This window comes from Balaenoptera acutorostrata, chromosome 1, assembly GCF_949987535.1.
Source record: "Balaenoptera acutorostrata chromosome 1, mBalAcu1.1, whole genome shotgun sequence".
In the NCBI taxonomy this organism is placed as follows: domain Eukaryota; kingdom Metazoa; phylum Chordata; class Mammalia; order Artiodactyla; family Balaenopteridae; genus Balaenoptera; species Balaenoptera acutorostrata.
In genome coordinates this window covers 46,132,027-46,159,373 of record NC_080064.1, presented here as the reverse complement: position 1 = coordinate 46,159,373, position 27,347 = coordinate 46,132,027, and the positions used below count along the sequence as shown (strand labels likewise).

At 51.3% G+C, this 27,347-nt stretch overlaps 2 protein-coding genes across 6 annotated transcripts in view; one reads left to right on the top strand and one right to left on the bottom strand.

Moving 5' to 3' along the window:
- Positions 1–239: 239 nt before the first annotated feature.
- Positions 240–551, bottom strand: LOC103000103 (transcription and mRNA export factor ENY2-like). The gene has a single exon (XM_057529662.1). It carries the CDS (start codon positions 549–551, stop codon positions 246–248), a length of 306 nt encoding a protein of 101 aa, XP_057385645.1. The 3' UTR covers positions 240–245.
- A 5,138-nt stretch (positions 552–5,689) lies between these two features.
- SSBP3 (single stranded DNA binding protein 3) overlaps positions 5,690–27,347 on the top strand; it is a 164,967-nt gene continuing 143,309 nt past the window's right edge. For 2 of the 5 annotated variants that reach the window (XM_057540902.1, XM_057540892.1), the window contains exons 1-4: positions 5,696–6,170; positions 7,190–7,262; positions 7,485–7,546; positions 10,148–10,232. In XM_057540902.1, coding sequence (XP_057396885.1) covers positions 6,115–6,170; positions 7,190–7,262; positions 7,485–7,546; positions 10,148–10,232 — 276 coding nt within the window. In that variant the 5' untranslated portion in view covers positions 5,696–6,114. Of the gene's footprint in view, positions 6,171–7,189; positions 7,263–7,484; positions 7,547–10,147; positions 10,233–27,347 lie in introns of all 5 variants that reach the window. The other 3 variants (XM_057540897.1, XM_057540889.1, XM_057540907.1) reach the window with 3 other exon arrangements.

Below are 27,347 nucleotides of genomic sequence, written 5' to 3'. Positions count from 1 at the left end.
CGTTGCGGTGCGCGGGCTTCTCATTGCGGTGGCTTCTCTTGTTGAGGAGCACAGGCTCTAGACGTGCAGGCTTCAGTAGTTGTGGCTCGCGGGCTCTAGAGCTCAGGCTCAGTAGTTGTGGTGCACGGGCTTAGTTGCTCCGCGGCATGTGGGATCTTCCTGGACCAGGGCTTGAACCTGTGTCCCCTGCATTGGCAGGCGGATTCTCAACCACTGCGGCACCAGGGAAGCCCTCTAATTCAATCTTAAAGGCTGGCATGCTGAGCAAGGAATGTTCTTATTCTTTGTAGGAGCTCCTTCTTTACACTGTCAGGTACCAGGGCTCTGCCTTTTGGTGTGATTTCAGCCACCAAGTCATCAACAGTAACGTGTTCTAGTCCTTTTTCTTTAATTACCTCTTTACAGTGTGCCTTCAACTGATCCGTCCAACCACATTCAATTAATTTAGCTCTCAGCAACTCTTTGAGGCATTCTCTTTCTCCAGTTTCTATCAACTTTTGGTTAATCGTTGCTCTCATCTGCGCATCTTTGTTTATCTTACTAACCACCATCACCGCGGGTGAGGGCCGTCCCTTCCCAGGGACGAAATGACCCTTATGCTGACGACCGTTGCCTACCACACTCTTCAGCTGCCCGGACCTAGACCCTCCATGGATCCTTCTCCTTGAATTCACGAGAATGAACTCCAGGCTGGGGCACTCTGGACAGGAGGTGAGGGAGGTGTAGCAGGAACCGGGGAAGGGGCAGAGTGTCAGCGTCCTCGCCCTAGCCACCCCTGGCATGAACTTGCTTTGTATATTTTTGTACTTCCCAGTGTCCCTGGCTCAGGGCTCAGCACATAGTAGGTACTTTCTAGACAGAACTAAACCCATCCAAGAAATTGCCTAAAACCCATTTTGCTACAAGGTGGCTCAGGACATCAGAAGGCGTCATCAGAATATGTAAAAACACATTTGATTTTAAACGTAAATCCTCTTCCTTCTTCCTGAGAACCTCTCTGTTTGCTGGCTCTGCTATGCTAATAACATCAGGAGTAATCATCTTTTTCAAGTTACAAAACGGTAACCCAATTACTACCTCCTCGGAGCCTCCACACAACCTTCACAGTAGTGACTCTCCATTGTCCAAGGGTGTCAGAACCGTGGGCTCGGCCAACACTGACGGACAGCCCAGCAAGTGATTTCCCCATCAGTTCCCTCATTTAACATCCTCATTTCACAGACAGACTCAGAGAGAGAATATCATCTGCCCAAGGTCCACCAGCGAGGCCCTGAGCCAGGCTGAAGCCAAGTCTCCAGGCCCTGGATTTTGCACTCCTCCCATGGAAGCCCCCGACGCCCTTGAGGAAACTTCTGCTAAAACTGGGGCTGACCAGCCTGGGCCTGAGCCTCCCTGGGCAGAGTAACCCAAGGTACTGACCCGAGGTGCCTCCTCAAAATCCCAGGACCCAGCGGGGAGGAAGGGGATGGGCTGCATGCTCAGCATCCATTCGAACGTCCCTGGGCGGGGTGTGGAGGACAGTGCGGCAGCCCCCAGACTCCCAGCAGCTGTGGGGAACACAGAAACAGAGCTGCAAACCAGGGAGAGGAAAAGGGATCCTCTGGCATTCTTGGCAAGCACAACCTCCTGGGTTGAGCCCATGGACCTGAAGCCTCATTCCTTTAAGTGCCACCTTCTGGAGGCCTGGCCCCCGCCAACCTGATCCCAGAGCCCAGGATTTCTGCCCCCCCCAGTTTCTGGCACCTGAGTGAAGGAGTGGTCACCTTAGCCTAAGCTTGTAATTCACCTCTCCTTCCCCTCTTCCACCCCACCTGCCTGTCCCTCCACATTCTGGTCACTCAGTTACTCACTTGTTCTGTTCCTTTCACCACTGTTGCTGTGCACTGGAGGTCCACAGGTGAATGATGATCATTCCCTGACCCAGAGGAGAGGCGCTCACATTCCCTTGGGGGAAATGCACACAGGACCACACCCATGCACAGAGGCCAACAGCAATAGGTCATGGTCAGGGAGAGGCAGAGGAGCCACCAGGGGATCCCTAGCCCAGACCAGGAGCCCAGAGATGGCTTCCTGGGAAGGCTTTCCCAGGCTGGATTTTAGAATATTAGAAGTCTGTCACAGGAAGAGCCTTTAGGGCAGAGGATTTCACACCAGTGTAAGCAACATGGCGTAAGGATTTCTGCCTTAGATTATTACCCAGTGCCTAGAACAGTGCTTGGTACATAGTAGATGCTCAATAAACATGCCCTAAGAGAAAAAAAAGGAAGGGAAGGAAAGAGGGAAGAAGGGAGGGAGGGAGGAATAGAGAGGGAGAGGAAGAAAGAATGAGTATAGGGTGGGTGTGTAAAATAGCTTGGTGTATTCTGGGAACTGAAAGTATAGTAGTTGCAAGCTGCTATAGTTTAGGCGGTGGGGCTGAGCTGGGGGTGTGGCCTTATCTAATCTTATTGTTGTTGGTGTGCATTTCTTATTTCCTTACCTGTCCCAGAGCTACTTTGGGGATGAGCTCACTTTTTCCTTTCTTGTTCCCCGTAGCCCCTGGTATGTACATTGAGTGCTAACTGCACACAGGTACTGAACCTGTGCTGGGTGCTGGAGACACACAGATGACTCAGAGTTAGTTCCTGCCCTCCCAGCCCCCCAACCACCTCTGGCTGGGGAGACAGACAGTAAACAAATAGCCACAACAATGGGCAGAATGAATGGAGAGCTATTCTGGAGGTTCAAGCAAAATGAGACCAAGCAGAGGGTTAGAGGGATGGGTTTTACTCCAGGAGCGAAAAGCCGGGAGGTTTTTATGGAGGAGGCATTGGAGGGAATGCAAGCCTTAAAGAATGAGCAAAGAAGGGGGCTGGGGTGGGAGGCACTCCAGGCCAGAAGATGTGTGGGGGAGGGTGGGGAAGGTGGGGATTGGGGGATCCAGTGGGGAAAGATAGCCTGGGGGAATGGATGGGGGACTTGGGGTAAGCGAAGAGAGAGCGACTGCGCCCTAATTTCCCAGGTCTGCCCACCTATCAAGTTAGTCCCTCGGCTTCTCCAGAGAAAGTGCCATTCTGGGGTAGGGTGTTTGCTTCTGATCTGACTGCATTTTGGATCATTGTGCTAGCAACTGCACACCTAGTTGGGGCTGCTCAGTGGTCCTACTTCCTGGGAACCCATCAGCTCCCCTCTCTCCAGCAGGCTGGGAGGTTATGGCACCCTCCCTTCTCGCTCTGCCTGGGCCCTCCCACTATCTCTTTTTGGTCCACCATGAACCTACCAACATTCTGTGTCAAGCCCCAGCAAAGGGAAGACCACAAGGACAGAGAGCCTGGCACAGGTTCCCCAAATGCATGCCACACCTGATCTGAAAGGAGGTGCTCGTCCTTTTTTCAGGGTGGGGTGTGGGGAAAGAAAACTATAGAAAGGAAATCTTAGCAACATAGAACATCAGACTCTCAAGAGATATTAAAGATCCCCCTTCCCATTTGACAGATGAGGAAAATGATGCACAAACAGATATACCTGTGCTGCAGCCCTAACTCTGACACAGCATGGCCAAGTTGGTAGAGACTGTGATGCAGTAGGGCCAGAGAAGGGCAGTGTTTTCCTTTAGCTGGGACCTAACCCACACTCATGACACTCATAATTTGTGGACCTTGCAGACCCAAGATGAGTCAGGCTTCTTGTGAGTCAGTCTGTTGACAAGCCATTCCTGGCCATTCCTAGCCCATCAAAAATAGAAGTCCAGGGGAAGGGTATGAGCAGGCCGATTTAATTAGTGTGGGCTCTAAGGTACCTTAAGTTAGCCCTATTAAATTAAACCGCCTGGGGGAAAAAAATAACTGTAATTATTTCCTTCTCTCCCCTATCGTTGTATTTCAACTCCCTCCCAACCTCCATGCTTCTCTCATTCACAAAACAACCTTTAAACTGGGAGCTAGCACAGACAACCAGAGACTAGGGTTCACTGTTTTCCTTTTTCTGCAACCTTCCCCTTCCAGCGCTAGGTCCCAACAGAGAACACAGTGCGCCCAGAAGCGTCGGTAGGGCCTGGCTGTATTCTAATTTAGGGAGGCTGCTACACTGAGCAGAACATTATTCCAAAATTGCACGCAGAGTCTCCTTCCTGAACCAATGCAGATCTGTTTGCTGCGGGGCATTTCTTTTTAAAGCCCCTTTTTCTCTCTTCGACAAATCAAAATAAGCAAACTTTAATGGTAGTGAATTATACTTGATTTTGTTGAATCTAGTTCTGAGTTTTCCTACTTGAAATGTGTTTCCCCAGGACACTGACCTATCCTTTAATTGTTTGGTGCGAGGCATGTTAGGGGGAGGGGCGTTACTTGTTTATTGGAACAGCGCTGTTAAAAAAAAAAAAAAATCAACCTAGGCTAACAGTTTCAAGGCTCCCCTAAAGATGTATCCAAACAGGCAGCCAATCAGCGCTTACACAGCTTTTTCTGCTTGACTCTTTTAAAGAGACAGTGCCGACAGTGTTTTATCACATTTAAAGAGAACCGCGCTCTAAAAACAGTCTGAAAATGGGGGAGTCTTCTCGTTTGGCTGGTTTCTTGTCTTAAAGAGCCTCTAATGAGGGACACTCAGTGTGTCCTCGGGTTCTCGCCGTGGGCAGAAAGGAGTCAGCAGCAAATAGCTGGGTCACTCTGCTAGCCCCCCCCCCAATTTCCCATTGTACACCTGGGTCACTGACAATGGAAGCTTCCCCTCCCCCCACGCCTGACTCTAGTCCCCCGCTCCCCAATTTAGCTCCATTAATTTGAAGTTCGCAGATTTCTCTGGCGCGCATTCCGCGTAGCGGGGCGCCCAGGTGACGCCCCCCTACCCCGGAATGGCACCATCTCTCGTGGAGAAGCCGAGGGGCTAACTTGCTAGGGCGGGCAGACCTTGTAAATTTGGGAGCAATCACTCTCCGTTCTCTTAGGCAAAGTCCTCAGTCCCTTCCCCCAGGCTCCCCAAAGCAGTCCAAGGGCCATTTTCGCGCGACTCCACTTTGGGGTTTTCCAAAGTATTTTAATGATCTAGTAAAGGAGCAGCCTCGCGCTTCGGCGGCGGCTCGAGCCGCCCAGTTCTCAGCGTGGAGCCCCGGGCCCGGCGCTCCGAAGCCAGACTGGGCGAGAGGGAGGACCGGGGGCGGGGCGGCCAAGGGGGGGGACGAGTGGGAGTCTGGGGAGGGGGCCGAGGTCGGAGCCCAAGGGGAGGGCAGGCGAGGGGGAGGGGGAGATAAGAGCTGGGCTGGCGCAGGGTTGAGGCTGGGGGAGGTGAGGGGCAGATAAGGGAAAGGGACGTGGCGGGGGGGAGCCGGCGGTGCTCCGCTCAGGGGTCCGCGCCCCCTCCCCTCCGACTACGCCGCAGCGCCCCCCCCCGCTCCCCAGCGGTCCACGCCGTGGAGAGCGCCCGTCGGACCCCCTTCTCGCGGGGGCCGGGGGACTAGAGCTCCCCTGTCCCGATTCGTGTCCCCTCCCCACATCTAGAGAAAACAGAGGATCGCGCCCCCGGACACCCCCCCCCCGCCCCCCACAGTTGGCCCGCAAGAGCAAGGATAGCGGCTCCTCAGTGGCGGCCGCAGCGGGGACTGCCGCGGTCGGGCGCTGACAGGGCGTCCCTCCCGGGCCGCCCCGGCCCCGCCCCCGCACGCCGATTGGCCGAGGCGCCTATCAATCGCGGGACGTTGACGCCCGCCTTGCTCCCTCGCCCGGGTAGCCACGTTCGGTTGAGCTCCAAGTAGACCAGCGGCAGCGGCGGCGACGGCGGCGGTGCCGGAGGCGCTGAGGGAGGCGCAGGCGGAGCCGGGCGGGCGCGCGAGCGAGCCAGTGGGCAGCCGGGCCGGCGGGAGAGCGGCGGCGGCGGCGGCACCGGCACCCCAGGCCGAGCCGGCGCGGGAGGAGTTCCAGGGCGATGGGGCCGCGGCCGGGGCTGACGCTTTGACAGCTGGAAAGAGCGCGGAGCCAGCGCCTGGGGGGGAGGGAGGGGAGCGCGGCGAGGAGAGCGCGAGCGAGTGAGCGAGCGAACGCCGGGGAGGGGGCCGGGAGCGAGGGGGCAGCTCGGGAGCAGCCGGAGCGGTAGCGGCGGCGGCGGCGGCGGCGAGGCTCGGCGCCCTCTTCTCTGCAAACCATGTTTGCCAAAGGCAAAGGCTCGGCGGTGCCCTCGGACGGGCAGGCTCGGGAAAAGTAAGCCCTATTTTCCAAGTGGCGGCCGCGCCGCTGCCGGGCTGCGGGCGGGTGGTGGGAGGCAGGTGGGCGGGCGGGGGCTGCTGAGCCCCGGGCCCCGGCGCCGCCTGCTTGGCCCCTTCCCGAGGCCGCGGCAGGCGGCGTGGGAGAGCCCATTGTTGGGAGCCGGCGGAGGTTGGGGCGTCTGGGGGCGCCGCCAGGGGAGGGGGCACTTGGTGGCCTTGGGGCGTGCCGGGCGCGGGGGCCCGCGGTGAGGGGTGGACGAGGTCCCGCGAGCGAGCCTGGGCGCTCGCTCCAGCCGGGGCGCTCGCCGCGGTGACGGCACTTTGCCCACCGGGCGCGGGCAGGGGGCGCGTGGCTTTTGCAGCCCCGAAGGCTCCTTTTGTCCGCCCGCGGCGTGAGGAGTGCGTGCCGGGGGCTTTGTTCGGCCGGGAGCGCTCTCCCTTCCCTGCCCTTGGCCTCGCCGCCGGCCCCGCGCCCTCCGGGGCGCCGGGCTGGGCAGGGACGGCGGCGCCGGCTTGGCCCTAGGCTTGGGGGACAGTTGTTTTGGGGGGAGGTGGTGAGGGCGGCGCTTTGCTGCCCTCTCCAGAGCTCGCGGAGCACCCCAGAGTCCAGGACTGAGTCTCCCCGGACCCTCAAACGTGGGGAGAGGGTGGATTGGTGGCAAGGAGTGGATCGGGAAAAGGAGCGAGGCTCGGGGGTCGGGTGACTTGCGAGTTTGAGAGACCTAGGTGGGTTTGGTCCCGACAGTACTTGGAAGTTCAAGTTCGGGGGCTGTTCTTCAGCCCCCGCGGCTTGAAGTAAACGCGTTTCCTGATACCCACCTCGTAACTGCTGGCACTCGTGGCCCTAGGCAGGACCGAGCTAGCTGCTCACCTCTGGTCGGGGCCACAATGGGACAGCACGGACAGGGTTGGAGGACAGGCTTGGAGGCCGACTGGCAAGGTCCAGGAGCTTGCACCCGGTGTGGTCTGACGCCTTCCCTCTCTCTCTCTCTCTGCCCGCTACCCACTTTCCAGGTTAGCTTTATACGTCTACGAATATTTACTGCACGTAGGAGCACAGAAATCTGCACAGACCTTCTTGTCGGAGGTGAGTGGAACTCCCCCCATCATCCAATTTCTTGACACTCCTCCTCCTCACTATTCTTAAAGCCTTTGTTTTCTGGAGCAGCCACTGTGGCCACCATTTTGAATTTTTATCACCTTTTGGCATTTATTGTTAGTTGGTCTTCACAGCCTTTTGGCTCTGGGAAGCCCCTAGCCCACCCCTTCTCTCTGCTCCTCTAAGCTGTCTCTGCTCTCTCCTTTCTAGATTCGATGGGAAAAAAACATCACGTTGGGAGAACCGCCTGGATTTTTGCACTCGTGGTGGTGGTAAGTTTGTGTGATAGTTTTGTGTGTGTGTTTGTTTTGTTCTGAGCCCCTGGCTCCAAGTGAACAAAGATGGGAGGTCTGGAGCGGGTCCCTCCATGCCTTAGTCTCCAGCGTTGCATAGAACAGGGTGCCACGGGGCCCTCAGGACTGGCGAAGGAGGAAAAGGGCATACGAGGTCGGTGCCTAAGTTTCTGCCTCCTCTTTGCCCACTGTTGAGAACCCTAGTAATCGTGCCTGGTGTTTGGATAGAAACTCCTTACTTTTACATCTCACTCTGAAGCGCTAGGCATGGGCTTGAAAAAAAAACCTGCATGGGTTTTTGTCAATTCTGCACGTTGCTTTAATTAGAGGGAGTGGGGGTGGGGCGGATGGAGGGGTACCAGGTCTGTTTTACAACTGGCCTGCCCCTTCCTTTTTCTTCTGTGAGCTCAAAACCTTGAGAGAGAAATCCATGGGGACCTTTTCCAGGCACCCTGAGAAAGAGCAAGAAGGGGCTGCCACTTCCTTTAAAGATACTGATTTAGACTGACTGGACCTTCTATTCCCCCCTACCCCACCACCACCACCACTCTAAGTATCCCTAAAACCACCAAGTTTCGTTTTACTGAGAATCTGGCAGAGTGCCTGTAGTGGGTAGATGGGGGCTCTTCTCTTGTCCGTGACCCTCTCCCAGGCCCCTGGGCCCTGTCCGGGTGGGACCACCGCCGGTCTGCTCCCGGTTTGCAGCCCGCAGGAGGGAGGCTTAGGGTCAGCGGGAAGCAGTTGCTGTGAGTGTAAGACTTGGGTGTTTTGTGAGACCGATTGGTGGAGTCTTTGACATCCTTTTCAAAAGGAAAAGAGAGCAGAGTGGTTTTTGATATTTTGGTGAAGTTCAGGAAAACGGAGTGCCCTGTCTTGGGATCTTAGTGCGTTTACCTGACCGCCAGCTCGATGGGGTAACTGTTTCAAGTGTCTTTGAAATGCACGGGGATGAAGTGTCTGTTCTAACTTGCACGGAGAAAATGAGGTTTTAATTGCTTTTGCCAACCTCGGAACTGCGGAGTTGGAGGCATTCGGTGTGGTGTAAGGATTCTGTCTGTAGGAGTGGGTGGTAGGTTTTCTGGGGCGGTTTTTGGAGAGGAGTGTGGGGTTGGAGCTGGCAGGTCTGTCCATCGTGGATTTTGCAGAAATTTAGGCTTTTGAGTAAAAGTTACTCAGAAGGGACTGGGGAGTTTGTAGTGTTCGAAATTTTTAGTGTGTGGAGGAAGTTAGTCAGATGTGTGCAGCCTCAGAGCACAGAAAGAAATGTTCTTGAGCCTCCCTCTGCAGTCAGCAGAAGTCCCCGATTATCCTGTTCTAGCCTTAATCCCCCGCAACTTCTCCAGCCTTATCTCAGCTCCGGGAACTAAGAGCGTGTCATGCTGGGCTCAGGCAGTGGTGGCTCTGTGATTTGACACCGACCGTGGCTTTTGGGGTGGCAGGAAGTGGTGGAGCTGATCTGAAGAGGGCCAGGCTGCGTTCTTCACACACCTGGAGTGAGGTGCTTGTCTGGTGACTGGCAGAGCTGGCAGTTGAGATGGTTTCTTCTGTGCTGGCTGTTTGTGATGGTGACAGGAGCACTGGTCTGGTAGTCATAGACTTCCGCTCTGGTGCACATTTTACCCTTCAAGCGGGTTCCTATCCCTGGGCCTTGGGCTCCTGACCTGGAGAGGGTTTCTAAGGCCCCTTGTTGATACCAGTGACTACCCTGTGTTTGTATAGGGTTTTACTGGTTGACAGAGGATTTGTATGTTTTCACATAATGCAAAGTGTTGGGGTGACCGTACAAGAATCATGGAGGGGGGTTAGGCAGGGAAATCCGCCCTCCTCCTTTTGCTGGGCAGGTGGTTGTCTGAGGAGGGCTCTGTTTCAACGTGAAAGAACGAGATACTTGGTTATCCATAACATAACCTTTGGCTAATTGATATATGTTCTTTGGTGGGCAGGGGAGGAATGGTTTCTATATTACCTTGGGCGAGGGCCTGGTTGAGAGTCGGGTGAGCTGGCAGGAGATGGGGGTGTGGGCTCTGGGATTAAGAACCTGTAGATTCCCTTTATTGCCAGAGTCACCCAGTTTGCTGTGCATATGAGTCATAATCCTGACTTTGACAATTTAACCTTTTTATGAAATGCAGCCATTTTGGGTGGAGGTGGGAGGTGGTAACAGGAGCACAGATGAGACAGGCATGGATTCTCATCCAGATTCCTGTCTGTCCCATCTGGGCATCAGTGGGTGGGTTACACTAACCTGCTTGAGCTTCAGTTGCCCCATGTATAACATGGGGATAAAATCACCTGCCTTACGGCGCTGTGGTAGTTACAGGCAGTGTCATGGGCGTGAGGCATCTAGCACATAGTAGGTGTCTGATGGATGAGAGCTATTACTGTTAGTGCAAATGTCAGGCTGTCAGAAGAGGTTGCGTCTATTTTGTTGTTAACGCTGAGTATGCCCAATGAAGGCTGGGAAGGTGGGATTGAGCCTTGGGGAGACGTGGTGTTGTTAGCACCGTGCATTGTACACTTGCTGTTGGGCACACAAGTAATAATTAGTAACCTGATCTTATTTTATTTTTCAACTTGCAGCGTATTTTGGGACCTTTACTGTGCAGCTCCTGAAAGGCGAGACACTTGTGAACATTCAAGTGAAGCAAAAGCCTTTCATGATTACGTGAGTAACAAATTTTTAATCCTGGCGATAATTGCAGGGTTGGATAACTCGAACTTCTTTAGTACCAAAAGCAAATACACAGCCGACTGGCAGTGGTCTTTGTTTTCTCCTTGCCTTTCTTTTTGTCCTGCCCACCTCCCTGCTGCCCTCGCCCCGTACTCTCCTCCAGCAGCGGTCTAACTTGGTGAATGGTATTTCATAATGTTATAATTATGCAAAAGAGTGGAGATACCTATCTGGAGAATTAAATGGCGTTTTGCAGGACTCAACCATGTGGGGTTTATGTTCTGATTGGGCGGTCACCTGGGAGGATGGTGGGGCTGAGCCTCTTTGGTGCTGGTTTATGAAGAAGTTGACCACAACCAAGAAAAATAAAAAGTAAATATGCAACTTCTGTTTTGGAGTAGAAGGGTGTTTGAGTGAGAATTTGGTGAAATAGATTCTTAGGTTACTTTCCAGGGAGCGATATTCCAAATTATGTTTTTGGAAGGGGGGAGCGTGTGTGTGTTTATGGGAGGGGGGCTTGTGTTGTGTCCATTAAGACAGTGTGTACTTTGAGGTCCTTGGCTGGTCCATAAACCTGTTTTGAAAATGTTCTTGTGAAGATAGTTTCATCACATTGTAGTGCTTTCTACTCTATCATTCATTCTCCCTGGGTGAGTTTCTTAAGATTAATGAAATGCTTATAAGAGAGATGTCTGCCACATGTCCATATCCCACCAAGGTCCCCTTAAAAAAAAAAATTGGACTCCAGTTGGGGTGGAGTCAGACGTATGATCAGATGAAACAGATTAGGATCTTCTGGGGGGGGATGGAAGGGGAAGTGTCTGAAGATCTTCCCAGCCTCCTTTGCTTCCTGTTGGTCTTGTAGAAGGTTAAGTGTGTGTGTGTGCCTGTATGTGTGCACACACATGTGCACTTAAGAGGTGATTTATTGGATTTTGCAGTTCTGCATGAGGTGGGAAGAAATGGTCCCAAAGCTCTAGGGCATGGAAGTTGGTGTTTTGAATGTCATCAGAGCCCACCCACTTGGCCAGGCCATCTGCATCCCCTGCATGCAGTTTGAAACTGGCCTGGGAGACCAGAACCCATTTGGTTGAGTTTCACAAGTGGTCAGATCCCATGCCACAAGTATCTTTCTGGTGAAAATTTTTCCTTGTAATATGAGGACTTAGAGACTCCCCTGGGGGCTCCCTGGTTTTGAGAATATTCAGTGCAATGAAATTTTGCTATGACTGTAAGGTTAATACCCTTGGAGTGGAATGCTGAGGAAATTGACCAGTTCTTGTGCCCTCTCCAGGGCTGAAAAAGAGAAGCTGCTGAATGGTACTTATGGCCTGGTGAACTTTTAGTAGTAAAAGGTGAGAGGGCTGGTTCACTTGTTATGTGGTTCTTCTGGGAAAATCGGTGGTGATGATCACAGGGTTTCCTGGGGTAGAGGCTAAGAGTTACATTAGCCGTATAAAAATAGTTGGTGAATTTGACTTTTCTACCTAGTAAAAATCGTGTGTGTGTGTTTTAACCTGTGGACGGCCAATTCCTGTGTGGCCTGTATTTGACAGCTATGCAAATGGTTTCATTTTAGAGTGGGGCGGGGGCTGTGCCTATTTCCAGTCACTCTCTTGATATAGGATGTCTGTGCTAACTTTCAGAGAAGTTAATAATTTGTAACTAAGTTTGGCTCTCTAGTACATAACGTGAGACTCTCTTTGGCAATTTGTGGTTTGGTCCGCCATCTTGGAACAGTATGGTGGTAGTGAAAGTTTGCATGGGTTTTCTTTCAGTAATTTGCTGAGGAAGGGCAGCAGAATTGTGTAGAGATTGTTGAGGTTGGTGTAGACATTTAGAAGAAGCTACCAAGAGCTGAAGTCACAGTGACTGAGGCCCAGGATTCACAGATCTTGGGATCAAAACCCTTTCTCCTGGTTTGGGATCCACTTGGTGTCATGTGGCCTGAGAGTCAGGTCATGTGAAAGGAGGGATGGAGTGATGAATGGGGATGGGGAGGGAACGTCTCTATTGTGAAGGAGTTAAGGGGGGTGGGTATTGAGTTGCAGGGGTGAAGGAGAAGCAATGGGAAAATGAAAAAATATTTAAGAAAATGAAGAAAAGGAACCCTCTTTTCTCTTTGACCTCCTCAAACTTTCATGTGTTCTCTCCATTCTCATGGCTACTATCTTGTTCACCCTCATCTTTTTTGCTAGAGTTATTGCTGAAGCCTCTTTCTGGATTCCCTTCCTTTTGTCTGGGGTGAATGCCTCTCTTATCCGTCACATCCTGTCCACTTTTCAGCTGCTTTGTGGAGGACTTTGGTGATAGTTTGCTGTACACTCTGATCACTCCTTCATCTCGGTGTCTATACAAACCACCTGTACAAAGCCTTTGTTGGTGGCTTTCCATATGCTGGGCCCCTGTGCTGGGCACTCTAGGTTCAGGCTCTCATTTCAAGCTGCCAGTGGCCCTGGGAGAGAAGACATGTTGCTAACTCCATTTTGCAGATGAAGAAACTGAGGCACAGAGAGGTTATCATAGCTGTGAGAATTAGGATCCAAACTCAGGTCATAACTGACTCCAGAATCTGTGTTCCTAACACTGCCAAGACTTGGCCGCACAGGTCCATGGCAAATGTCACCCGTTTGCACCTATTCCTGCTAACTTCTCGTTCAGGTTTGTCTTTCTAACCACAGCTTATTCATTTTTTCCATGCCAGAGACCATTCGTCTAAGAGCTGTTCATTTCTGTAGCTCCCACAATACCTTGCACATAGTAGGCACGCATGCTAAATGAATGAAGGTGTTAAGGAACTATGGGTAAGAAAAAATACTCATTTTTGGGCATTTTGGTAATTTGGATAGCCAGAATATTGGAAGATGTTCTTTTAGTGACTCGTTTTTGCTGGGTCATCTTGAGTCAGGTGATTTTAATGTGGGTTGACTAGTTACCTTAATTCCTTTTTAGAAGATAAAGTGGAGTGTAAATAAGAACATGCGGTAACTGGCCTTCTGTTTTCAATCAAGGAGATTCAAAGATTCTCATGGTTTGTCCGTGCAGCTCAGGTATACCTGCCTGGGCCTCAGTGGGTAGTGGGTAGTGAGTGTGTGTGGGGCATAGGTGAGGAGGGACTCCTGTGGCGCTGGGAAGGTCCTCATCCGGGAAGATCCTGGTCTCAGCTCTCCTAGAGAAATGAATTTGTGTTCCTGGCAAGTGGTCTCCCCTTCCTGGTGGTGGGTCAGTCCAAGCCAAGCTACAGGGCCGGGAATGAACCAGGTGACTCAGCGGAGAGGGGGTTTAAATTTTCTTTGAATTGGTGAGTTTTTATTTGAGTCACAGTCTATTTTCCTCCACACACCTGGAAACTTCAGTTTGCTTGGCTCATTGTGTATAAGCCGGAGCACCCTGATGTGGACCACACGTAATGAAGAGCGATGCAGGGTTTGGTACCCAGAATGTACTTTTCTGAGAAATTGGTTTACCTGAAGTCAGAAGAGCCCAGAGGCCATAGGAGGAGGCTCGCAGGGACCCTGCCTGTGGTTTCCTTGCTGTTCCCCTCCGGCCAGAGCAGAGGTTCTCTGCTCTTGGGTCCCTTGGGTTCTCTTAGATGCCGACGTCTGTCTGGTCCTGGCCTTTTGTGGAGTGGACAGTCCCGCCTACTAGCTCAGTACTTCTGAGTTGAAGGTGCTGGAGAGCAGTGACCCTCACATTGCTGTACTTTTCAAAACGCTTTTTCAGTACATGGTTGTGGTTTGGCTTCACAGCTGCCTGTTGGTCGGGTTTTATTATTTAATCTCACCCCCATTTTACAGATGAGGAAACTGAGTTCTCGAGTTTAGATGGCTTGTCTGAGGGCATGTAGCCAGGAGGTGGCAGAGCTGGGACTAGACCCCCACTCTTCCAAATTCCACCTCTGAGCTTTTTCAACCCTCATTTGATACAGAATTCCTGCAAAACAGAGGGAAGATATTATCATTTGACCCAAAGTGTGCCCATGTATAGTCACTGAAGAAATAAATTTAGCAGAGAATTAAACTGAAGCCCCTGAGAGGTGAATTGCAGAGTCACTGGCAGAGGTGGGACCTGGCCTCTGAGAAGGGGTTTTGTTATGGTGCGGTGGCTCTTTTGGCAGGGAAAATGTGGTAAAATCTATGGCCTTTCCTTCCAGAAAACGCATGTATCCCCACTGGGGAGACTTTGTACATGATTTCAGGAGGTTCATGGCTGCTGTCCCCTCTGTGATCCTCAGTGAAGAATGTGGGGTGCCAAGTCGTTGTGGAGTCCCATGACCTTGGCGAGTCGTGGGCCTCAGTTTCCCTGCTCTGAAGACCTGCGGTCCCTTTCAGGTCAGCCTCAGTGGGGCTGGCTCTCTTACCCCTGTGCTCCCCCCAGCAGGACTCAGCTGACCCCCCCTCCACTCCCAGCTGTGAGCCTGTGTCTCCAGGCGGGTTGGTTAAAGTCGGAAAGTGCCCCAGAGTCCTGGGCGTGGATGGGAGCTGAGGTATTTGTGGCTCTGTGGCAGGGGTCCAGCGTCCTTGGTGGGTTTGAAATAGCAAAGTGATATTTGAGAGGGCTCTCCTTGGATGTGCTGAGCTAAGGTTCCTGCCAGGCAGGGAGCGTCCCCGCCTGCCAGAACCCTTTGGGGGCAGGGGTGTGAGAGGGTGGCAGCGTGGGCAGGAGCGGGAGGAGAAGGCCGCAGCTGGGCTCTGAGGAGCTGGGGGCGTGCTCTCCCCCGCGATAAGCCGTCCTAGCTATCTGCCCAGAGGTCCTGGCAAGTTCACGGCGTTGCCTTTGGCTCTGACCCTTGGCACCCTTGTGTGGCAGATTATAAAAACAAAACATACACACGGTTGTTTCTCCCCCCCCCGCAACCCCCCTCATTGGAGCTCAGACTGTGTGTTGTGGCCTTTCTTCGGGCTTCCACCCTGTTTGCTACAGCTCCTCTTAACCCCAGAGGCTGCCAGCCTCCTCTATCGGTAGCTAATTAAACACTAAATGAGTAACTGGAATTGCTTTTTTGCCAGAACCCGGGCAGTGTGGCCATCTTAATGGGTTTCAAGTGGCGGCAAGACCCCAAATTGCAAATCCTTGCCCTTTATTTCAAGATGGGAGGTGGGGCGGGGGGAGCAGGGGGGACCCAAACAAAGTTTTTGGCAGTGGTCACTTCATTTGAACTCCAAGACCAGCCGTGCGCTCCAGTCTGTGCATAATGCCATCTTTGTTAGCTAAGCCTTTGCAGACTTGGACCAAGAGTTAGCTGTGTGCCATTCTCCGCTCTGAGGGAGCTGGGAGACACCCAGCTCGATTTTCCAAGGCAAGCTGCTTCTGTAGCGGGGACCTCGGGCCAGAACCTCCTCGCCCCTTCTCTTGACCTTCCCGCCTCTGTGGGTGAGTGTGTGTGTGTGAGCTTAAGAGGGAGCGGTGGAGGGGAGGTGTGTGTGCTTGAGGGCCTGTCAGCCAAGATAACAGAAATGTTACACTAGCTGTAGCCTTTATAATAGTGTCTGGGGTTTAGAGTATTTAGAAAAATTAATCTTTTTTAGCTTGGTAATAATTCTGACCACGGCACAAGTGCATTAGACGATTCACATAAACTTCTTTAATACATGTTGCTGGGAGCTTACAGAAAATAGACAATAATGATTGTTTGTTTTTGATTCGCCAGGGTAATGGGGTTTTTTGTAGCCTTGGCAAGATGAGTTTTAGGAATGTTTCTCTCCCATGTTATGCTTTTTTTCCCCCCCTTGGGCCCTGAATCCTCTGGATTTTGAAGGGTTTGTGTTCTGACTGGTGGCTGGGATGCACCTCTGAGTTCCAGTTCCTGCTCTGTCATTTCCTGGAAGGGTGGACTTTTGGAGCCTTGGTTTTCCCATCTGTAAAACGGGGAAATGGTGAATCCTTTATGGGTTTGTTGTGAGGGTTAAGTTGGATTATATATGTAAAATGATTGTCTCTCTGTGGCCAGTGCTTGGTGAGTTTGTTTCCTCTCTTTTTTATATCCCCAAAGTTTTCCCCAGAACCTTTTAATATGATGGCGATAACAGCATGTTTTTCTGGAAGAGCAAGTTGACCCTAGGGAACTGGATACATTAATTTCCCGATGATGCCCTCCGGTGCCTGGGCTCCTCTGATGTGTCATGGAGTCCTCCCCCAAATACCAGTGTCTTGTCTCTCCACCCCCCAGACCCCTGCCAGGGCCAGAGCAGGCGGTCCTGGCATAGGCTGGCACTGATAAATGCTCCCCTGAGACGTCTGTGCCCCTTATCTGTGTCGGACAGAGTGGTCCTGTCCCACTCCCGTGTGTGGCTTCCGCATGGCTGAATGGGAAGAGCTTGCAGCTTGGCACGTGCAGAAACCTAGATGCAAATTTCGGCTTCACATCCCTTGTCAGCTGCGGGGGGTCGCCACTTTTCAAGGTCCGTTCTCTTGACTGTAAGGTGGGCACAAGGGTCATACTTGCTCAGCCCACTGTGGGGGTAACTGTGAGAAAGGCATGGAAAACTGTCCAGGGAAGGTTACCTGTGCAGGGCAGTGCTGTGTCAGTGTTTGCAGGGATGACCAGCCTCAAAAGCCCCGCAGTTGGGGTCTTGTCTTTGTCCTCTTTGGTGCATACGTTGCTCTGGCCGGCCGCGGGCCTCACTTGACCTTTGGATTGAGTGAGGAGTCCCTAAAAGGGCCCTTAAGGAGAAGGTGAGGAAGGGGTGTGTCAGCCATCGCATGTCCACAGGAAGCTGTTTCTGGGTGCCCGAGGCCTTGGTCAGCTGGCCCCCAGACCAGGAGCAGAAGACACTGCCAAGTTTTGAGGTATTGATTCAGTCCAATTACTGAGTGCCCGCTCTGCTCTGTGTCCAGTGGAGGAGACAGATGCTGCCCAGGATGCGCTGCGTGTGCTTAAAAAGCCTTCTCTTTGGAGAGACCAGGATGCAGAGCATCACAACTGGTTGTGGGAGTAGGTAAACAGCCCCATTCCCATGTGGTGGCCGGGAAGGGTATTTAATGTAGTGTGTGTAGTAGCAGGGTTGCAGGTGGTAGAATTGGAGGTCACGTCTTACAAGGAGGTACCCTGAGGCCCAGAGGGGAAAGATGCCCCACCTGAAGTCATCAGTAGGACTCAAACCTGTAAACCGTATCAGATTCCATAACTCTTTCCTTTGCCTTATGCTGTCTTGCTGCACTTACAAGCTGTGTGAACTTGGGCACCTTAATTAACCTCTCTGTGCTTCAGTTTCCTCAGGTGGAAAATGGGGTTAATAAAGTATACCTGCCTCATGAGGTTGTTACAAGGATTGAATGAGTTTATGCACGCACACACACATTAAACACGCACACACACGCGCACACACACACACACACAATACATATTGTGTCTGGTACAGCATAAGTGTCATAAATGTGTGCTATTGTTCTTTTTTTTTTTTTTTTTTTTTTTAATTTTGGCCATGCCACGCGGCTTGCAGGATCTCGGTTCCCTGACCAGGGATTGAACCTGGGCCACGTCAGTGAGAGCACCGAATCCTAACCAGTAGACCACCAGGGAACCCCCTGTGCTCTCATTCTTATTATCTCATTTCAGGCCTGGTATGAGTCCTGGCTTTCTGATGGCCGAAAGGGGGGGCAGCAGCAGAACAATGCTGGTGTGAGAGGTGTGCTCCTGGGATACGTGACCCACCTGTTGGTTGATTAGCACTCTGGACCCCTGGGTTTGAATCCACCTTCTTCAGGCAGCCGCGAGTGACTGGGGGTGGGGTTCACACATGCAGCCTCCAAACCAACCCCGCTGCTCGTGAGGATGAAGTGCTGACGCGTGGACGCTCCTGGCCAGCACCGGCCTGTGGTGTTCAGTCATTGTCGGTTCCCTCCTCTTGTAGCCGTTTCCCTTGCTCTGGGAATCTGGAACTTCCCCAGGCCCCTGTGACCCATCCCTGGTGTTTCTCCTTGATACTTGAGATGGGTTTTTTGCTCCAGCCCTGCTGTAGAGCACATGCCAACCTGGAATGTGGCTGCTCTACCAGGCCTGCCAGGACCGCCCCCAGGGGAACACCCACCTTTTCTTCTGTCTTCCCCCCGGGAACTCTGTGACTTTTACTCATTTGCTCTTTGCTGCCTGGAAGTAGAGTGATGGGGGTCAACGTTGTATCTCTTCCTTACCCTCTTCTAGATTGAAAGCTCCTGAGGGCAGGAGCCCTTATCTCCACCCCCTTTCTGCTGCCCCTGCTCCTCGGGCCTGTTGCAGAGTTTTGAGTAAATCCTGAGGGTGGTGAGCTAGGCTCTGGGCCTTGAAAAGCGAGAAGGGTTTGATCCCTGCCCAGGGATCAAGTATGTTAAATATGCGTTTTAATGGAGATGGACAAGTGGTGAATGGTAACTGTGAGTTGTGACCCGTTAGTGCTTTGTGAAATCAACTTAGTGGGTCACGAACTGGCAATTACAAAAAAAAAAAAAACTCTGGGGCTTCCCTGGCCGTCCAGTGGTTAAGACTCCGCACTTCCACTGCAGGGGGCATGGGTTCGATCCCTGGTCAGGGAACTAAGATCCTGCATGCCGAGCAGAGCAGCGCAACCAAAAAAATCAAAACAAAACAGAACAAAAAAAGAAATTCTGTGTTGCAAAGAGTAAACATAAGCATTGTTTCGGGAAACTTCTGTTTTCAGCAATTTATGGGTGCCTATAAGCAAACATGTGCCCTGGGTTTTCAATGTAAAATTTGCCTTGTTGCGGGTCTCAGTCTAAACTTTGAAAGCCGCTTACCCAGAAAAGGCTGAAGTTGAATCTTGGTTCTTATAGACTGTGTGACTTTGGCCAAGTGGCAAGCGATTGCTGACCTCAGTTTCCTGATGGGTAATAAGGAGGGAGTCATTCCCACCTCTGAGGGTTCTTGGGAGAATTGATTCCCTGCCGTGCTTCCAGGGTGGCGCCTGGTGGTTCCTGGGGACCTTTGCCTTTGGTGTTTGCTGCTGCCATATTCTTAGTTCATGGAGCCTGTGAGAGGTGCCCAGCAGTTGCTTGCTGAGTGCTGAACAAGCAGTGGCTCCCACTTGAAGTCCGTCGCTTCTTTCTGCTGGGTGGCAGCTCCCTCTGTCTGTCTGCAGTTGAGGTGGTGGCGGGGGGGTGGGTGGTGGTGGTCTCCAGCCCCTTGTGGTGGTTGTTGTCTGAACATCTGCAGGGCTCAGGCTCTGGTCACAGCAAGAATCTTGAGAATAGGTCTCAGGACATCCTGTCTGACCCAGGTTGGCCCAGCCTTCCAAATTCCCTGTCCCCTCCTGGTGACAGCTGTTTGCACAGCTCCGAGGCGGGCTTTGTGTCCCCCGCTCTTTGTGTGTTTGGGTGAAGCGCCTGACATTTCACTTCTGTTTTACAGTCCTCTGACCTTAAGAAGCACAGCTGCTCCCTGGGGCCCCCGTCTGAGGCTTTCCTCTGATCCTTCTCTCCCAGTCACAAAAGGCTGTTTGAGAGAGCAGGCTCTGGGGTGGCAGCCCTCCCCGCTGCCCGGGATGCTGGCTGCAGCTTTGCGAGTTCTTGGGATGGACAGAGTGTGGCTTTGCACACTGGCCCAGGATAGCAGTCGGCTGGTGGGCAGTTATTCCTGTGAGCCTGCTGCATGCGTGGCCCTGTGCTGGTTGGTGATGGGACTAAGGCAGTGTCATGGACAGCACAGAGGATTTGGACTTGGATAACCGGGGTTCAGGTTCTGTTTCTTTCAGGTGGCCTTGGGTAAGTCATTTGGCCTCTCTGAGACTTGGTTTATCTGTGATAACAAATGATGTGAAACAAGGCTTGGTTTGTTTGTTTGTTTTTTTTTCCTCTCAAGCTCTTTTTTGAAGCCAGGTGAGAGCAGATAAGAATGGTTTGTAAACTGTGGTCTATTTCAAATGTGAACAAATCATCAAATCATAGAACGTATATCAAGAAAGAGCCTCTCAATTTACAGAGGGGGAAACTGAGGCTTGGGGTAGAGTGGTAACAAATCTGTGACTGGATGGGCCCCTGATATCCGTGGCAGCCACTGACTTTAGAAAACCTGCACCTGGGAGGTTGGCGCCTGGGTCTGCCTCTGTGCCATTCGGTAGGAGTTTGCAGCTTTCTTTGGGAGATGTCGTGGGCTTCCCGTGGCTTTGGCCGTGTGGCCAGTGCTGAGGGGGCAGACGGCCCAGTGGGCAGGCCTGGTGCCGGGCGTGTGCACGCGGCCGCTCTGTTCTGTCTTTTAGAAGGCTTCCAGGAGAAAATGTTATCCTCTCTCTGGAGGCCCTTCCTCTTGGCAGTGCCCACTGGTGTTACACGAGCGGTTCTGGCCACAGCTCTGGGCGCAGGTTTCCCTGCGGGTCTCCGGGCTGCGGAGCCACTTCAAAAGGGGATTTTACAGCATGACAGGGAATTTCAGCCACCGTGTTATCTCCGAATTGGCCAATTGATGGTTTCAGCAGAGCATTTCAGCATCGGGGAAGCCAATACAATTTGAGTTAGTCGTGATGGCTGCCACTTTAAATACCGCAGTGAGTTTCTGTCAGCGGGCTAACGCACAGCACAGGGCATCGCAGAAAACCTGATCACTGGAGTGCTTCAGTCGATTCTGACCCCAAGCTACGGAAAATGAACTTAAATCTAGTGGGCTGTCGCCACATACTTCTTCGGCATTATTTTGCTAGCAGCATCTTTGTCAAAGGGAACTGGAAGGGAAAAGAGCAGGTACAGATCACCGTGTTTGCCTGTGGCCACACCCGATTTGAGGGAGCGAAGATCTTCCAGGGGGAGTGAGCCGCTGGGAGTTGGGGTGGTGGTTTCCTGGTGAGGGATGAGTTACTAAACTACAGCGTCGTGCTTTAATAATGATGACTCTCTAGCGAAGGAGACTGGTGTTTATTGAGCACTTACTATGTGCCAAGTTTTTATTTTTTTTCAAAGTGTTCTTATTCAATTCTCACCCTATTCAGGCTGGGTAGGGGACAGGACATTCTTCCCGTTTCGTGAAGGAAGAATTGATAACAACGAACAATTATTGAGTGCTAACTGTATGTCAGGCACCTTTCTAAGTGCTTTGGGTTTTATCTCATGTTGTCCTCAAAGCAGCCCCGTGGGTCAAGTTCTGTTTTTTTTTTTTTTTTCTTTTAATTATTATTATTATTGTTTTTGGCCGTGCTGTGTGGCATGAGGGATTTTAGTTTCCCGACCAGGGATCGAACCTGTGTCCCCTGCAGTGGAAGCACGGAGTCCTAACCACTGGACCACCAGGGAAGTCCCTAAGTTCTGTTTTTATTCCTATTTTGTAGAAAAGGGAACTGAGGCACTAGAGGGATTCAGGAATGTTGAAGGTGTACTTAAACTAAAGTGCTCTGCACTGCTATACCATGCTGTTTCCCTAAGAGTTAATACCAGATTTGGCATCTTTGCTGCTTAAGTAATTGGTGACCCACTGCCCAGCCCTGGTGGGTCTAGGTGGCAGGACTAGGTGGGAGTGGTCCCAAGGGGGCAGATGACCTGAAGCCCTGTCTGTGGGTTGTGTGGTTCCTTATCAGTGCTGTGCTTCCCAGAGGCAGAGGGGCTGGGCTGGTTTTCAGTGACCTCACCCAGGAAGGAGATATTTTGCTTCAGGCTCATCATATACCTTAAGGAAGAGTTTCCCCATCTCTTCACTTGTAAGGCTCCCTTTTATTAATCCCCTGCCACCCCATGTGGACTCCATGCTTGAAAATATTTCATTTACAAATAGATTATATACATTGTTACGATTAATTTTACTGAAGACGTAGGAAAAACAAGAGCTATATAGTTGCTGATTAGAGCATTTCATCAGCTCAGAAAAAATTGGGAATTCGGGATTTATTTCAGTTGAGGTAGACCCGATTTTGGTGTTGAATTAAAAAAAAAAAATCAGCCCGACTCCAGAGTCCCTGAAGTTTTTGAGGGACCTGGTTGGAGTCCTCAGGCTGGGAACCTCTGACTTAACGTCTGTGCTTCCCCCACCTACCTAGCAGTGTAGGTGGCTCCTTCTAGCTGTGTTCTAGAATGGCCAGAGTTGGGCTCTGGTGGAAGAAAGGCCCTCACGTTCTCCCCTGAGAGTCAGGAGGGTCAGAGGTCAGAGTTTGCTCTTAGGTCATCTACCAAAGTGCAGGCAAGGCTTCCCTGTGAGGGAAAATGTGGGTTGGAAAATGGACACCACAGGTGTAAGCTCCTGGGTGGAGAGCTCCCACCTCTGGAGGATGCTCCAGAGGCCCCATCCCTACACTCAAGTACCATGTTCCCTGCTGTTCTGAGCTGGCATCCAGTGGAGGAGATGGATCACTGGACTGTGAGTCCAGAAATCGTTCTTCTCAACCAAGCTTCCCCACTTATTAACTGTAACCTTTGACTGGCCATTGTCTTCTTTCTGGGCCTCAGTTTCCCCATTTGTAGCATGGGGACAGGGAGGGATACAGAAGCGATTTCTGATGTAGCAGGGACCAGCCTTTATTGCACACTTACCCTGGGTTAGGCGCCGTGCATGGGCATCCCGTCTAGTCCTGTAACTCTACAAGGCAGGGGCTGTTTTTATCCCACTCCTTGGATGAGTAAACTTGAGGCTCCAAGAAGTGAAGTCATTAGCCTTGGTTATGAAGTCATTAAATAACGGAGCCCGATTTGAACCCAGGGCCCCATTCCTAGTCTTTGAGCCACACCGTTATTTTAATAAACTTTAAGATGACTTTGAGAGATGAGGAACCTTGGGGAAAAAAAATGTTCTTAGAAAGAATTGAATCATTTCTGTAGAAACCCGTAAACGTGTGTCTTTAAAAAAAAAAAAAAAAAGAAGATGTTAGTGACAGTTTGCTTCCCAGTGATATGAATGCAGATAAACCTATTTTGACTGTTAACTTATTTTGTTGCTTAAAAGCCAGTGACATGTAGCGTTGAATTTATTTTTCTTCACAGTGTTTAAGTGTTTGCCCCTTCTTGAGTGACGTGTGTGAATCTGGGAATTGCCTGTACTTTGGGGATCGAGGCCGCTGCTTGCACTTCAGGATTTTGCCTTAAGAGGGGTGACTCGGGGGAGGATTTGTGCGGGCGCAGGGTGGAGCCGAGAAGTGGCTTCCAGCCACGTGCTTACCTGAGTTTCAGGGTGCTGTTGGAGCCAGAGCTCACTCCGAAGTTGGGGTCACGGTGGAGAGCTGATCGCAGGAGTCTCTGTGACTAGAAGCCTAAATATTTATTCTGTTCTGTCCCTAATGAAAACAAATTGTCAACAGTTGTTCAGTAACTGACTAAATTAAAATCTGTAATTAGTCAATTGGATTAAAGAGTTGGCACAACCTGATTGTATCATGCTGGTTAGGTTATTAAGAGAAAGGGTGTGATTTTTAATTACTGAATGCTAATTTTGACAGTTTCAAAGAGAAACAGACGTGTTTCTCCCCCTTTTCCTAATTTTGAATGGTTTGGAAAGTAAAGACACTCGATGTGTAAATTATGTTTTTTTGAAGGAAAATAATCCGAGAAGGCCCTTCTGTAGAGTAGAGGGATTTTAGTTAAGAGGCCACATTGGATTTGGTTGAAAGGGTTAGTTGGAAATCCTTCCTTTCTTGAAGGAAGGATGGCCCGGCGTTTGGCAGCTTTGCTTTTGCTTTGAATGAGAAGTTGGATTTCACATTCAAGCAATTCAGTCATTGAGTTAGAGTTCTTTTTAGTGTCTCTCCCAGTCTCTCACCTCAAGGGGGTTTTCTGACCAGCGTCCTGGAGGCGAGAGGCAATAGGAGACAGAATCCAGTGAGGACACTACTGTGTGTATGAAGCACAGTGGGATGGCATAGACACCACCAGCACATGTGAATAACATCGTCAGACTTCTTATAAAGTATTTTCTGATATGCTGAGCAACCCAGTGGGAGGGACAGGAGGAATGAAAGTTCTTACTGCCCTCCTTTACAACTGAGGCAAGTTGAGAGCTGGGACAGGAGGTGCCCAGGTGTGGAGGGTCCAGGCAGGAATGGGCTGGGGGCTGGTGGGGGAGGAGGGATGCCAGCAGACGGGCAGCAAGGGAATTCCGTTAGGTAGTGGTTGGGGACAGACAGAGGCCAGAGAGGAGAGGGACTTCTTGCCGGGGAGGAAGATGGGATCAGAAAGTAGGGCCTGTTTATGGATTTCAAGGCACAGAAAGCCAGCCAGAGAGTTGAGGACGAATTGGGTAGGCCAGTTTTAAAATGGAGCAAGTTCTTCTTCCTGTTTTGTTTTTCTGGGGGATGCTGTGTTGTTGCCTCCGCTGCGAGGCTGGAATATGGGTTGTAAGCAGCCTCGGAACTGGGAGTGAGGTCTGAGCTGCTTCCAGCCACAGACCCCAATGTATAGCCTGGATCCCCTCATCTGCAGAGGGGCCCTCCCTTCTCCCCCGCTACCCACCAGCTCCTGGGAGTTCACGACATGGTCTGCTCTGTAAGATGCTAGGCCTGTGGGTCACGTTAATTGGAGAACCTCAAGCCTCAGAGGAGGTCTAGGGATTACTGCAGGAAGGCCACCCAGCCCTCGCTTCTCCTTCCCCAAGTTCTGGGGGCAGCGAGAGGGTAACCTCGGCCGCTGGGCTGCCAGCTCCTTGCAGCCCTTCGGGCAACCTCCCTGTCCTGGGGAAAGCTGCCCTAGACCCTGTGCGTCCAGGAGCCACACAAATGGTGTCATCGGTATTGAAGCACAGGCTCGACTTTCTGCTGGCTGGGTTTTCCATGATCCTTTTTGGAAGTACCAGTTAAAATGGCCTTTTTCAAGCACCAATTTTCAAGATTTAGTATTAGAGCTGCTGGTGATTTAGAATGAGTCATTTTTTCTTTTTGTTTTTAAAGGAAGCAATTTTGCTTTTTGTGTGTGATGGATATATGGCAGGGATGTTGGGAACCAGGGTGCAGAGAACTGGGTAAAGCCACCTGGGTTCAAATCCCTACCTGGGCCTTTACCACAGTGTGACCTGTGCCAGTTGCTTTATTTCTGAGCCTCAGTGTCCTCATCTGTAAAATGGAGATTGCACTCAACTTGCAGTACTGTTTTGAGGCAGTGGTGCAGAGTGCCCTAGAAGATGCCCGGTAAGTATTTCTGGAATGCCTGAATGAGAGACTGAAAGGTAGCCAGAGTTCTTGGGAAGGTATCCCTTCTTAGGGAGCTGTGCTGGGTATGTTTAGATGCATGAGTAAATGAGAGGAACAGAATAAAAAGCAGGAAGTATTTACAAGTGGTGGATTGGTGTGTGTTCTGAATTTGGAATTTCTCTTTCAGACTCAGGATCCACAGCCAAGGTTAAAGAGGTGGGTGTGTGTGTGTGTGTGTATGGGGGAGTGGGTTGTAGCAAATAGAAGAAAGGAAGTGACAGTGCTGGGAGAGAGTTTATTTTAAAAGCTTCCCCACTGATAGATTTGTAGCTCTGGGTAAAGAGGGAAGCTTGTAAAACTTGATTCATTTTCTTCCCGAAGTCTGTTTTTGGTGGGGACTGGGGGTGAGGATGGAGCTTCCAAATGCTTTTAAGTTAGAAGTGTTTGTGTGTCTCCAGTGCACACCATGTGCAGGGCCAGAGCCGTGTTCTCACCCCTGCTCCCTGCCCCCAGACCATCTTTCCCTTCCCGGAACGGAGTGCCGGTTGCGGGGCTGTGCTCTGGTCTCATCTAGGGATGAGCGAGGACTTCCTGCACTTGCGATGACTTCCTACTTCCTTCCTGGCCTACGCTGTCCAGAACAGATCGGATTCACTCTTCTCTTTGGATTAGGAAACACGCCCTCCCCCGTCCTTGCCCAGGCTTGCTGTGGAGACATGGACGGGCAGCTGGGGTGACCATTGGACAGTGAGGAGCTAGGGTGTGTCCTAAACTGTAGGTCTATGTGAGCTGTTCAGGAATGAGAAGCTCCTGCTCCCAAGAAGCCACTGCAGAAATGGAAAGGTGGTCAACAGGGAGAGCTGAGGAGGTGGTGGACCTTGTATGTTGGAAAAAAAATTGGGGTAGTTTGGAATGTTTCTGTGTTTGAAAATAAAAATTATGACTGTGTATTTCTGTCATTAGGGTGGAGTGTGAACCCTGAGACTTAGATACGAAATGTTGCCAGGCTATAGTTAAGGAAAGGAAGGGCCAGGCTTCCTACCTCAGGGCCTTTGCACAGGCGTTCTCCCTGCTTGGAGCACCTCTCTCCGTTCTCTCTCTCCCTGGGGGATCCCTATTCATTGTTCACGTCTCAGTTTAGATGTCACCTGTTTTTTTTTTTTTTAATATTTATTTGGTTGAGCTGGGTGTCAGTTGCAGCAGGTAGGCTCCTTAGTTTCGGCACATGGGCTCCTTAGTTGTGGCATGCAGACTCTTATTTGCGGCATGCATGTGGGATCTAGTTCCCTGACCAGGAATCGAACCTGGGCCCCCTGCATTGGGAGCGTGGAGTCTTTTTTTTTTTTTTTTTAATCTTTATTGGAGTATAATTGCTTTACAATGTTGTGTTAGTTTCTGTTGTACAACAGGTGAATCAGCTGTAAGTATACATGTATCCCCATATGCCCTCCCTCTTGAGCCTCCCTCCCACCCTCCCAACCCCACCCCTCTAGGTGGTCACAGAGCATTGAGCTGATCTCCCTGTGCTATGCGGCTGCTTCCCACTAGCCATCCATTTTACATTTGGTAGTGTATATATGTCAGTGCTACTCTCTCACTTCGTCCCGGCTTCCCCTTCCCCCCATGTCCTCAAGTCTGTTCTCTACGTCTGCGTCTTTATTCCTGCCCTGCCACTAGGTTCATCGGAACCATTTTTTTTTAGATTCCATATATGTGTGTTAGCATACGGTATTTGTTTTTTGGGAGCGTGGAGTCTTATCCACTGCGCCACCAGGGAAGTCCCTGACATCACCTAACTTTAAGAAAATTCTCACAATCATCTTTGAGCCCATGGGGTAGGACCTGTAAACTCGGGGGCTTGACACCTGCTGGCTTTGATACCCAGTTCATATTTGTGGACTGAAAGAGTGACCAGGAAGAACCCCCGCTTCCCAGGGCCCTGTCTCTGTGTTTGAACAGCTCCCTGAAGCCTCAGTGCCCTCAGAACATGTCCAAGTGTGGCTGCCTGTTTTGAGCCCTGGCCTTGGCATTTGCCTTTCTTTTTTTTTTTTTGGCCACACCGTGTGGCATGCGGGATCTTATTTCC

Bases quoted from the DNA above. Each gene is read 5' to 3' on its own strand.
- LOC103000103 (XM_057529662.1), bottom strand. From the start codon at position 551: ATGGTGGTTAGTAAGATAAACAAAGATGCGCAGATGAGAGCAACGATT.